Source organism: Acromyrmex echinatior, chromosome 1 (assembly GCF_024713525.1).
Source record: "Acromyrmex echinatior isolate Ae372 chromosome 1, ASM2471352v2, whole genome shotgun sequence".
NCBI lineage: Eukaryota > Metazoa > Arthropoda > Insecta > Hymenoptera > Formicidae > Acromyrmex > Acromyrmex echinatior.
The window spans coordinates 5,362,121-5,373,403 of record NC_141852.1 but is presented as its reverse complement, the minus strand read 5'-3'; the positions used below and the strand labels follow the sequence as shown (position 1 = coordinate 5,373,403).

Here is an 11,283-nt window from a genome sequence, read left to right as displayed (position 1 = left end):
CTAGAAATGAGTTTACTATCATTCCATTCCGTAAAGTCCGATGTCCACGATACTAGAAATCGGTCCGAGATCTCAGACAAAGAAAAAATTAACAAATCATATTTGAACAATTTAATCACATGACGATTGCGATTAGTCAATTCTTTTTTCATCCGAGATTTCGGACTGATTTCTAACATTATGGACACAAGGCTTAAAAAGTTTCTTCACCATATTGAAACCATCAAAATCATAGTCGGAACGGTATAGAAACGATACGGAATGTTATGTCGATTCGGTTATTGTTACTGATTGAGAATTTATAAAGTTCGAAGAAGAAAATTAATAATTTTTATTTTTTAATATGACATCATTCTTGTTTGTTTTGTCACAATAATTGTTGTGGTCCAACTAATGCTAGCAATTCTTCAAATAATTCCGCCCTAAGCAATTCTTCAAATAATTCCGCCCTAAGCAATTCTTCAAATAATTCCCTAACAGCACGAAGTTGACTCTAAGTCGACTTCGAGTCGACTATAGCTTCTAGACTGAAAAATGAACATCCGTAAGTCGACTTTAGACGACTTGGAGACGTCTCTAAGGCATACAATGTCCCACTTTAAAGACGACTGTAAACGACTTTAAGTCAACTATTCTAGTCTGTGGTCCGATTCATGCTCACACGCTCATGAACAGCATTCATCCTTGTTTAACTAGTTAAACAACAAGGACAAAATGATTCCACATTTAAGCTTTATTAGCGTAAATCGCATTAGACGTCCGAAAGTAGATATTGGAAGGACGTTTGTACAAAGTCGACTTACAGTCGATTCTAAAGGCCTGACTTAGCAAAGTCAACTTACAGTAGACATATATTGACGTTTGTGCTGTTATGGTGGTATCATTATGAAGTAATTGAAGAACTTTTCATCAGTCGTTTGCATTTCAACGACTAAATTGTCACTTGCGCCTTGGAGACGCCTTATTCTTTGTAAACATTAGACGTAGACAGAATTTTTATTTTCTTGTATATTTTTAATGTTGTAATAAAATGTTATAAGCGAAATACAATTTTCATACCCTTTTAAATACCCAGCAAACGAGAATGGATTAAAATTTTTTTAATGCGTACTTTAAATTCATGAAAATGGATTGAATGGATTGAAATGGATTGGATCCGAGCTGACACTTGTTTAATATTCGATAAAAAAAGAGTTACAAATTTTCCTAAGACATTTATAATAATTATATCTGAAATTAACTACTTTAAATTGATATTAAAAAACGCATCTTAGAGATTCGAATCTGTGATCTCTGGATGAATCTTCTACGTTACCCGCTACTTCTTCAATTGGTAAATGTTATTCATTCTCTACTTTAATTACAACTTTAAACTAATAACGAAGTTATATAGATATAATAAAAATATCATCATTTAACAGATATAATAAAGTATAAATAGTTTATATTATTATGAGACAACATCGGATAATTTACTCTCGCTTGGCCGATGTCGCACGCCGTGATTAGTCTAATATTCGGATTGTGTTCGATTTAGTGCGAGTGTTTTTTTTCCCAAAAAAAAAGGTTCTGAATATTTATTTAAATTTTTAGATAAATTTTTCAATAAACTTAGCTGAATATGTCATTCCGTTTCTTAAGAATTTTCTCTATCCGTCCCGTGTAACCGGAACGGAATCAAATTTTAGTAACAAAATATTGGGTCATCTAAAAAGTATCCGCGGTTTTTGTCACTAGATGGTGTTGATGACCCAATATACAATATTTCACTTTTATATTGGGTCATCTAAAAAGTATCCGCGGTACTTTGTCACTAGATATATGACCATCAACACACATCTAGTGACAAAAAACCGTGGATATTTTTTAGATGACCTAATAGTTCAGTATTTTTGGGTATACAAAGTAATGTTATAGCTGCTTTAGTCGCATTAAAATTACGAAATATCGATTAAATCAAGCAAATTAATGCCTTGCGATCGAGGCGATATTCCATTCTGGCTACATGAGACGAATAGAGAAACTTCTTAGGCCGAGTTCACACCTTGACAAAAAACGGAAAACGGAAAAGCGGAAATCAATCAGAACTCGCGGAAAAACAGAAGCAGACGTACGGAATACGTACTGCCTACTACTGCGAGTTTCGATTGACTTCCGCTTTTCCGCTTTTCCGTCAAGGTGTAAACCCGGCCTTATGGCTCCGGCACACCAGCGTGATGTTATCCAATGACAATATACCTTTAGAATGATAATATCGGTAAAGCACGCTTATTGCACATCGCGTGTTGCGCGCGACGAACATCACGCTGGTGTGTCGGAGGCATTAGGGTGCAAATCCATGCAGCAAAATAGCGTAACACGAAACGAGAGCAGAATCAATCACAAATATTCCGCAGTTTTCGTTACGCGGCTTTGAATTCCTTCATTCCCATGGAGCGGAATGGACGTAAATGGAATGAACAGCAAATCCCTACATAATTGTCGTAATTATCATTGTCATAATTGTCATTGTTATAATTGTACATATAGTTGCAAAATATATTTTTTATGTAATAATTTATTTTTATATTTGCGAAAGTGTTATATCTTTAATAGTTACGCTAACATTTGGTAAATTACTTATTAAATATTTGTTTACTTATTAATTATATGTTTAATTAATAATTTGTTTAATTATTAATTATATGTCATATTTGCATCTACAATTAAATTCACAAAAACAATTTTGTACTGATAATTCCGTACATTTAATTGTCCAATTGGACACTTTTTACAGCATATTAAATAAAGAAACCAGCCAATATGACTTAAATTTAATCAGACATGCGTTCCATACTCAAACGTAATTTTTTAGCAATAAACCGAAAAAATAAAAATTCAAGAAAAAAGAAATTTTCTAAACTAAAAATTGCAAGGTTACAATTCGAAATTTTTTTAACAGCAAATTCAATTCTTCCTTGATAAATTTTAATGCCAGACGGAATTCTTAATCTTAAAAATTATAGTGACTTTTTGAAAAAAAATTGTTATCTCGGCTCCTAATAATCGGAAGGTAATCTGTTTATTTAAATTCGTAGAAAAATGTCAGATTTCGAATGCTTCACACAGCTATTTGATATGATGCATATTAACAAAATCATTTCCATTTTTTATACGGAAAAAGATACCCACTTTTTAAAGTCGTTTTATAATAGTTTAACTGCAAAAAATCATTTTGTTATTAAGTGTACGTGATAGTGCTACTCTTGAAGAAAATCACCCCTATAAATTGAAGTGCGATTGCTCATGAAGAAATTAAGTTTTCCGCAGACAGATTTTTAGTGAACAAATGGTTTTTTGCAAAAACTAATAAATATTTCAGGCTCGTTCAGAGCTAGATTTGTTCGTCATTATAGGGCTACATTTAACGAAAATTTCAAAAGTTTTGCGTTTAAATCTTAATAAATACAAAGCGAATGAAAAAAACCTTTTTCAGTGTTTTTTATTTTTTTTCCTACTAAACTAATAGATCGATTTTAATGTTCCATGTCTCATTTTGTAGATATTTCGAAAATCTATATTTTTATAAACGGAATTTTTTACATTCAATATCTTTCATTTTATAAGTGTAAAACATACTTTTTACACGCATGTAGGGAACTACGTTCTCAATGCCTTATTAGCACAGCGAGCGGAGGAAGCCTAGGGATTTTTAGGTTGCGAGTTGTCTACAAGCAGCGTCAGAGAAAAATAAGAAGTAAGATAGATTATGGCGTTCATCCTGTACGGTCATATTCATTCGAGCTCGAGTAATAAAATTCATCATTATTAGTCACAAAAAAAGTGTCGATCATTACACCTTATATATCACATCACACGACAAGTGTGGTCTTGTCTTGAGAATTTAACTCATCAATCGAGTCACTTATTCCCACATGCGCTATACGAATGACTCCATCTGGCGTCTGAAAATATTGAAAATAAGATTATATAGTATTATCAAATAATGTTATTTGATAACATTGTTGAAATAAGAATTTTATTTAGTTGGTAATCACGTCAAACTGATTATTAGAGATGGCGTTGAATTGCTTTTTGTTTTAGAGAAGAGTTTGAATATCGCTGTTGCTCTCTCGTCCCTTTTTCTAGCGAACCAGGCGAACCTTGGTCATAGAGATTGTGAGGCTTTGCAATAGCGATAGTTCTGTCCTTTCAGATAAGTTTAGAATTATATTTACTCATTGTAAGACATTTATGTAGTAATTTTTGTATTTGTTAATTAATTTAATATTGTATATCAAGACTATTTCTGTTGATATTGTATCATCAAGTTCTATGTTCTGATCGTATTCTTGTCTTTTTTCTTTTTATCGACTTGAAATATTATTCTAATTAAATTCTAATTTATAAAACAAGAATCTTCATATAAAAGAAGTTAAATTCTTTTATTAAAAGTTTATTTTATTAGGTGTTGGAATTAATTCGTAGCGTTTTTTAATGAAAGAATGTTATTTATTTCACATGAGCATTAAAAAATACATTAATGAAAGTACTTCCCATCACTTGTAAAACGCTACGAATTAATTCCAACACCTAATAACATTTATGGGCCGAGAAAATAGTGGCTTCAAAGAAAGTTGATAATATAGAAAAAGACACAGAAAGGATTATAAGAGAGAGAAATAAAATTAAAAGAATAATTAAAAGAAATTAAAAAAAATAAAATTTATATTGAAAGTATAATCGTTATTAGGTTGCTAGGAAAACGCTTGTTTTTTTTTAATAGTTTAAAAAAAAGAGTAAATATCTTAATTTTATAAAGAGATATATATATATATAAAAAGAGGGTATGCAAATTGTGAAAGTCAAAATAATAAATAAGAATATAAGAAACATGAAAGTAATAATTAAAGAATAAAATTAAAACTAATGAGAAAAATAGAATATTGCTAAATTGAAAGCGTAAAAAAGGGAAATAGAAAAATATAGCTGTGAGAAAATTGGTTTAAGATATCTACTTAACTAAGTTTAAGATATTTACTTCGTTAATTAAAAGAGTAATTATTTCCTGTAATTAAAATAAGCGAAGTTAAAAGAGGTGAAGCTAAGATATAAAGTAAAGCATTCAAAATTGTTTAAACAAATTAAAATTAATAAATTATAAAAATCATAAAATGACTAAAGTAGTAGACTATTTCAATATTGAAAAATTAGCAGGTGCTGAAAAAATTTGAAAATTTGGAAATTCCAAATATTAGTTCTATTTAGAGCGAATGAAGTATTACAAATGGCGACTATTCACACACCAGAAGATAAAAGAACTGATGTGTGGCTAAAGATGCTATCGCACAAAAAATAATAATTTCTACGTTAGATAAAAAACCTTTTTTAAATATAATGGATTGTAGTATGCCCTATGATAAGTGGACAAAAATTTGTAATACATATGAAAGGGATACAGAGCAGCAGAGATGTAAATTTTTGCAACAATTTTATAGTGTATTCTTTAGTAAAAACATGGATATGTCAGCTTATATTAGGAAAGTTAAAAATTTAGCTTTCAGGTTAAATGCGATCAAAGCAAAAATAGATGACAAAATGATAATTTCGAAGCTATTAGCAACTCTGCTAAAGGAATATTCTCATTTCATAAGTATTTTAGTAGCTAGATTCTTAGGAGAAGAGCAAAGATTTCATCTTAAAGAAGAGGAAGAAGCGATAGCATTCAAAGTTTTTCAGAAAAAGTGCAACATCTGCAATAAAATAGGACATCTTGAAAAGTTCTGTAAATTTAAAGAAATACAGAAGGATAAGAAACAGATACGTTGTTTCAAATGTAATATTAGGTGTTGGAATTAATTCGTAGCGTTTTACAAGTGATGGGAAGTACTTTCATTAATGTATTTTTTAATGCTCATGTGAAATAAATAATTCTTTCATTAAAAAACGCTACGAATTAATTCCAACACCTAATACAATCGGACATCTTGTCAAATTTTGCAAAGAAGAAAATTCAAATGAGAAAAGATGCAATATATGTAAAAAAAAATAATAATAATAAAGAAAAAGATTGTTTCTTTAGAGATAAAAAACAAACTGATTTTAATAAAGTAGCATTACTAACAAGCAGCATGGTTGATGAGTCTTCATGGATAGTAGATTTGGGAAGCACATGTAATATGACAAATAGTAAGAAATTTTTTAAGGAATTAAGAAACTCAAGTACAATCATTAATGTAGCGAAAAATGAAGAAACAATGCTAAAGATATAGAAAAAATATTAGGTGTTGGAATTAATTCGTAGCGTTTTACAAGTGATGGGAAGTACTTTCATTAATGTATTTTTTAATGCTCATGTGAAATAAATAACATTCTTTCATTAAAAAACGCTACGAATTAATTCCAACACCTAATAGATTTCGATGATTGTAGTATGAAGGAGGTGCTGTATGCTCAATCTAAGTGCTAATTTACTGTCAGTGAATTCAATCACTAACAATGGAGGAGAAATGATTTTCACAAAAGAAGAAGTAATAATTAAATCTAATCATGAAGTAAAATTAAAGGGTAAGAAATTAACTAATAAACTTTATCAAATAAATTTGACATCAGAATACAAAGAAAAGTTAGTAAAGTTAGTAAAGAATCTTTACTAACAAAAAATAGCGAGAACATTGCAAGGCTATGGCATAAAAAACTTGGACATATAGGTTTAGAGAAGATGAAAAAAGCAACAAATCTTTGTGAAGGATTTAAGCTATCTCTGAAACACCTGGAAAAACTCAAGAATATCTGTAGAATCTGTCAAAAAGCAAAACAAACAAGACTGAAGTTTACCAATATGAGGTCAAAAGCAGAAAGACCACTTCAAATTATCCACACGGATTTATGTGATCCTATAAACCTGGAATAAAAAAAAATATTTTCTTACGCTTAAAGATGATTATACTTGTTACACAATAGTCTATCTTCTTGAGAAAAAGTCTGAAGTGCAAGATCACTTAAAGAAATATGTAAAAAGAGTGGAAGCACACTGGAATCTTAAAGTGTTAAAAATAAGATGTGATAATGGCAAGGAGTACATAAATGAAGATTCAAAGATGGTGCAAAAACAGAGGAATTATGTTGGATAACACAACATTATATACACCTCAACTTAATGATAAAGCTGAAGGATTAAACAGAATATTGTTAGATAAAATACTATTGTTTGATTCTTCTCTAGATAAAGAAATGTGGGGAGAAGCTCTATATTGTACTACTAATATCTTAAATAGATTATCTGTAAGTATCTTAAATTGTATACGTATACGTATACTCCATACGAATCTTGGGGAAAAAAGTAACCAAATTTAAAATTTTTGCAAGTTTTTGGAAATTTGGCTTATGTAAAAGTATTAGGATCGCTTAAAAAAATTTAAAAAAATGAATAAAAAAATTGTTTTTCGTTAGTTACGCTATATATTTTATATATATAGCCGAATGGCTATATATTCTAGAATCAGGAAGAAAGAAAAATAATAATCGCACGAGATGTAAGATTTGAAGAATCAATAAAGGAAGAAAACCAAATAAAGCACAAAGATAAGATCAAGAATAATAAAGTTAAATTTATCCAATCTGGAGAAGATTCTGAAGAAGATTCAAACAAAGAAGTCTTGAGTGATAGTGCAGAATGGGAAGATGCGGAATTTATGTATTTTTAATAACGAGTTGTCTTCAATTCTTACTGATCTTTTGTTGAACAACACAATTGCGGAAACATTTGATGAGATGCGAACAGTCTAATGCAAACCACAACTGCCTAGTATCATCTATGGGATTTTTGCAGGAACATGTATGTTCATCCATGCCAAATTTCTTCCACATGTACGATTCCATGATGCACCATTTGTGACTACAACAGTATAAAATCCTGCGTCTTCCAATAAAGCAACGCATTCTATTATCAATTTGTGTAATATTGCTCCGGACGCACAACCTCTTGACAAAAAACATCTGAGTGTCTAAATCCATTTGCCTTGAAAAGGTTGGAACATAAAAACATTGGTCGCCTGATTCATCGCCCCCGGTAAGAATGTTCTTCCCTAAATCAGTGATATCCAATGATTTCCATACTTTTGGTATTGAATGAAACCCCTTCGGAATTTCATTTCATCTATTAATAGTGCTCCTGAAAAAAATATATAAATGCAATATACAAGTATTTTCGTGCCAGCTGTATTCATAGCAAAAGAAAGATAATAAATAATAAATATACAAAATGATATTTTTGCAAATATTACCTCTCTTTTGTTGCATACTCATGGATGCTGCTTTACTCTCAAATTTTGAATAGTGTCTCTTTAAATCCAAAACCGAGAGAAAAACAGCTAATGTATTTCAATAACGTTGGTTGAGTTGGAAGGGGCAGAATATCTTTCCTGCGTAAATGTTCATATAAAGCAAGGCTTTTAATTTGCATAAGTATGCACTCGTATATCCAGTCAGAGTATACCGATGACTCTTCCTTTTCCTTCTTTTTTTACGGCTGAAAAACATTCTTAAATTATAATTATTTGAGCCTCCGGCAAGTCTTCAATTGCTTTTGCAACAAAGGAATCTTGTTTTTTGACACATTCTTTCATTAAGAATGTTAATTCTTTTTTAGTATCGCACTACAAATACAATAACAATCTACATGTAGTTAGAAATACAGTTTTACATTATGAGATTTATGCAGTATATATTTACCTTATTTTTGAGACGTTTATTTTAGTGCAATAATAATTCTTTTGATCTTGTTATTTTATTTATTTTCGTCTCCAGCAATTTAAATTCCTTAATCTTCTATTTTTATTAGTGCACTTCTTGCATAATATAACTAAAATTGTTCTTTTGTAGATCACATCGCCATCACATCGCCACTTCATCCTGTCAGAATTAATCAAATGCCGAATGCATATTAATAATTTTCGTATATATAATTGTAACAGATACTTCATTTCCACAGCGGCCAACAGTATCGCCTAACACTGTCCGAGTATTACATACACATTAAATAATTAATTTAATACAAAAGTTTATATATACAGGTTTGTATATAATTAGATTAATTATTTTTTCAATAACCTTTTCGCATCTTTGAAATTCTTTCATACTTTCATATTATAAATGAGATGAAGTATGTTAACGATATCTTTCTGTAACTCTACACATGTTTCAGAACTCGGCACATATTTTATCCTAATCGGAATATCATCCAGAAACACTTGCACACTTAGATTATCATAAATTTAAAGATGTAACACTTCATTTTTGTCAACTGTTAAAAATGTTAAAGATTTTCCATTTTCATTTTCGATTACATCCCATGAACGACTTGGAAGCGATATGTTCGAATATGTTGACACTAACATTTCAAAGTTTAATTTTTCAGGATATCTTCTGCGGTGGATGATTCTACATCTTACTCACAATTGTCGTTTCTCTGAGGAGTAACGTTATCGATCAAGGACGGTATTTCTATATTTACATCATCACAATCGTCACCGGTCAAATTTACCGTATCTGCTATAAAAGGTTGATGTTCAGCATTGGACTTCCTTTCTAAATAATTCTCGGCAACTATTGGAATAGCATTTGGTCTTAATTTCGGTACTATATTCTTTCAGTACGATGTACTGTATCATCACTCAGTAAAATATCGTTTGAATGAAAAACATCTTCGATGCTGAAATGTTTCTTACATACAAAACAATATTCAGTAAGTGGCTTCTTCAACTGACTTAAATTTGAAGTCCAACGATCCAATAAATTTTTGTCCTAATAAAAAAGAATAACCATAAATATTGTAATTGCACATAACCTTACAAAATGTAATGAGTATTTTCTTTCTTACTTTAAATGCTATAAAAAGACTTTTATTCTTAATTCTCATTTCTTTGTTTCGTTTTTTGGTGCATTTCCATTTCGGCAATTACGAACTATATACGCGTTTTCTCATTTTCTACAATTTACTGCAAGGTAAGCAATGCGCAGACGCTGATGTCACAAACCGGAAAGTGTGGGTCGTTTTTGACGCCATATTGACAATCGAAACGGGGACTTTTGGAAGCAGAGATTTTATTCCTTAATACTCCGTGGTTATGATAATTGTCAAAGTGATACAGAATCATCTTGTACCCGGTGAAATGAAAAAAATGTATTTGTGCGCAGCGGAAAATTCTTAAGATACTCTGGATACCACAAAATATATCGTGGTAAATAATAATAAAGTAAACGCTAAATTCATTTTATAAATGTATTTATATTTTCAAAAATAACATGTTTATTATTATTAAAAATTCAAAAATTAAAAGTAATATTAAAATTAAAAGTAATAATAATATTATAACATAATATTATTATTTAACTCAATAATAATAATAACTGAACACAATCCGGACTCTTGAACTGAAAGTAAGTTTAATAACTGCTGATCATTATGTGTCTTGGACGCTCTGGTATCGGCCGAGAATTTATATGACCTTCTGTTTCGAATTGCCGGATTAATCTGTATATTGTGCTCTTTTGCAAAATATCAAATATATTTGTGTAAATTAATGTTAGATACAATATCACACAAACATATTAAAGGATGTCTTACATTAACGTTACATAATTTTGAAATTTCTGTATATGTCTAGTAGTTGTATACTGTAATATTTAACTATATTTTTATATTATTCAATTAAATTCAATTATTTTTGTTAAATTCAATTGTTTTTGATATTTACTTTCATTTAATTTGGCAAATAAGTCAATTATAAATAACATAAAAGTGCCTGGCTTTATTCCACAGCATATTAGAGGTGAAATATTTAAGAGTAGAAATATTGGCGTATGCAAATACTGGATTAACATACAGAAATTTCAAGATTATGTTCATGTAAGATATCCTTTAATGTTTTTGTATCTAACATAAATTTTAAAAAATATATTTGATATATTGCAGATATATTTAATATATTGAAGATACTCTGAATAAAATAATATATTAAATAATATATATATTATTTACATCAATTATTATTTAATAATTGTTTTATTACTTATATTTCTATTATTTTATTACTTTATTTATTTATATTATTTTTTATATTAATTACTTATTTAGAATCCTAATATCTTATGCCAACGCAATAACAGTAAAGAAGTTAAGGAGATCCATTGCTCTTATTACTCATCGACATTGCAGGTAGAAATATGTAACTTAATTAAAACATTAGTATAAATTAAAAATACATAATTAAAATATAAAGCATCAGCAAATATAATATCAAA

General features: G+C 29.5%; 1 protein-coding gene across 7 annotated transcripts; it reads right to left on the bottom strand.

Moving 5' to 3' along the window:
• Window positions 1–2,950: 2,950 nt before the first annotated feature.
• On the bottom strand, window positions 2,951–10,073 carry LOC105149258 (uncharacterized). 7 transcript variants are annotated; one of them, XR_846560.2, is made up of 7 exons: window positions 9,860–10,073; window positions 8,713–9,783; window positions 8,265–8,636; window positions 7,710–8,152; window positions 6,817–6,883; window positions 4,038–4,183; window positions 2,951–3,944 (listed from the first exon to the last, which is right to left on the bottom strand). XR_846560.2 is itself a non-coding variant. In XM_087405493.1 (6 exons), the coding sequence occupies exons 5-6, from the start codon at window positions 7,993–7,995 to the stop codon at window positions 3,901–3,903; spliced, it is 330 nt and encodes a 109-aa protein (XP_087261619.1). In that variant the 5' UTR covers window positions 7,996–8,152; window positions 8,265–8,636; window positions 8,713–9,448; window positions 9,524–9,783; window positions 9,860–10,072; the 3' UTR covers window positions 2,951–3,900. The 7 variants fall into 7 exon arrangements, 4 of the variants coding, with proteins under 4 accessions (XP_087261619.1, XP_087261627.1, XP_011059850.1 ...); XR_015544813.1 differs by having other exon boundaries at window positions 2,951–4,183; window positions 9,860–10,070; XR_846561.2 differs by lacking the exon at window positions 4,038–4,183 and having other exon boundaries at window positions 9,860–10,069.
• Between the last annotated feature and the right edge of the window lie 1,210 nt (window positions 10,074–11,283).

What these genes read in the sequence shown, in the direction of transcription:
- LOC105149258 (XM_087405493.1), bottom strand. Translation starts at nt 7,995, where the DNA reads ATGGATTTAGACACTCAGATGTTTTTTGTCAAGAGGTTGTGCGTCCGG. An exon ending in TGTTGTTCAACAAAAGATCA is followed by an intron (nt 3,945 to 7,709) that starts GTAAGAATTGAA and finishes CAATATTTTCAG; the next exon opens with ACGCCAGATGGAGTCATTCG.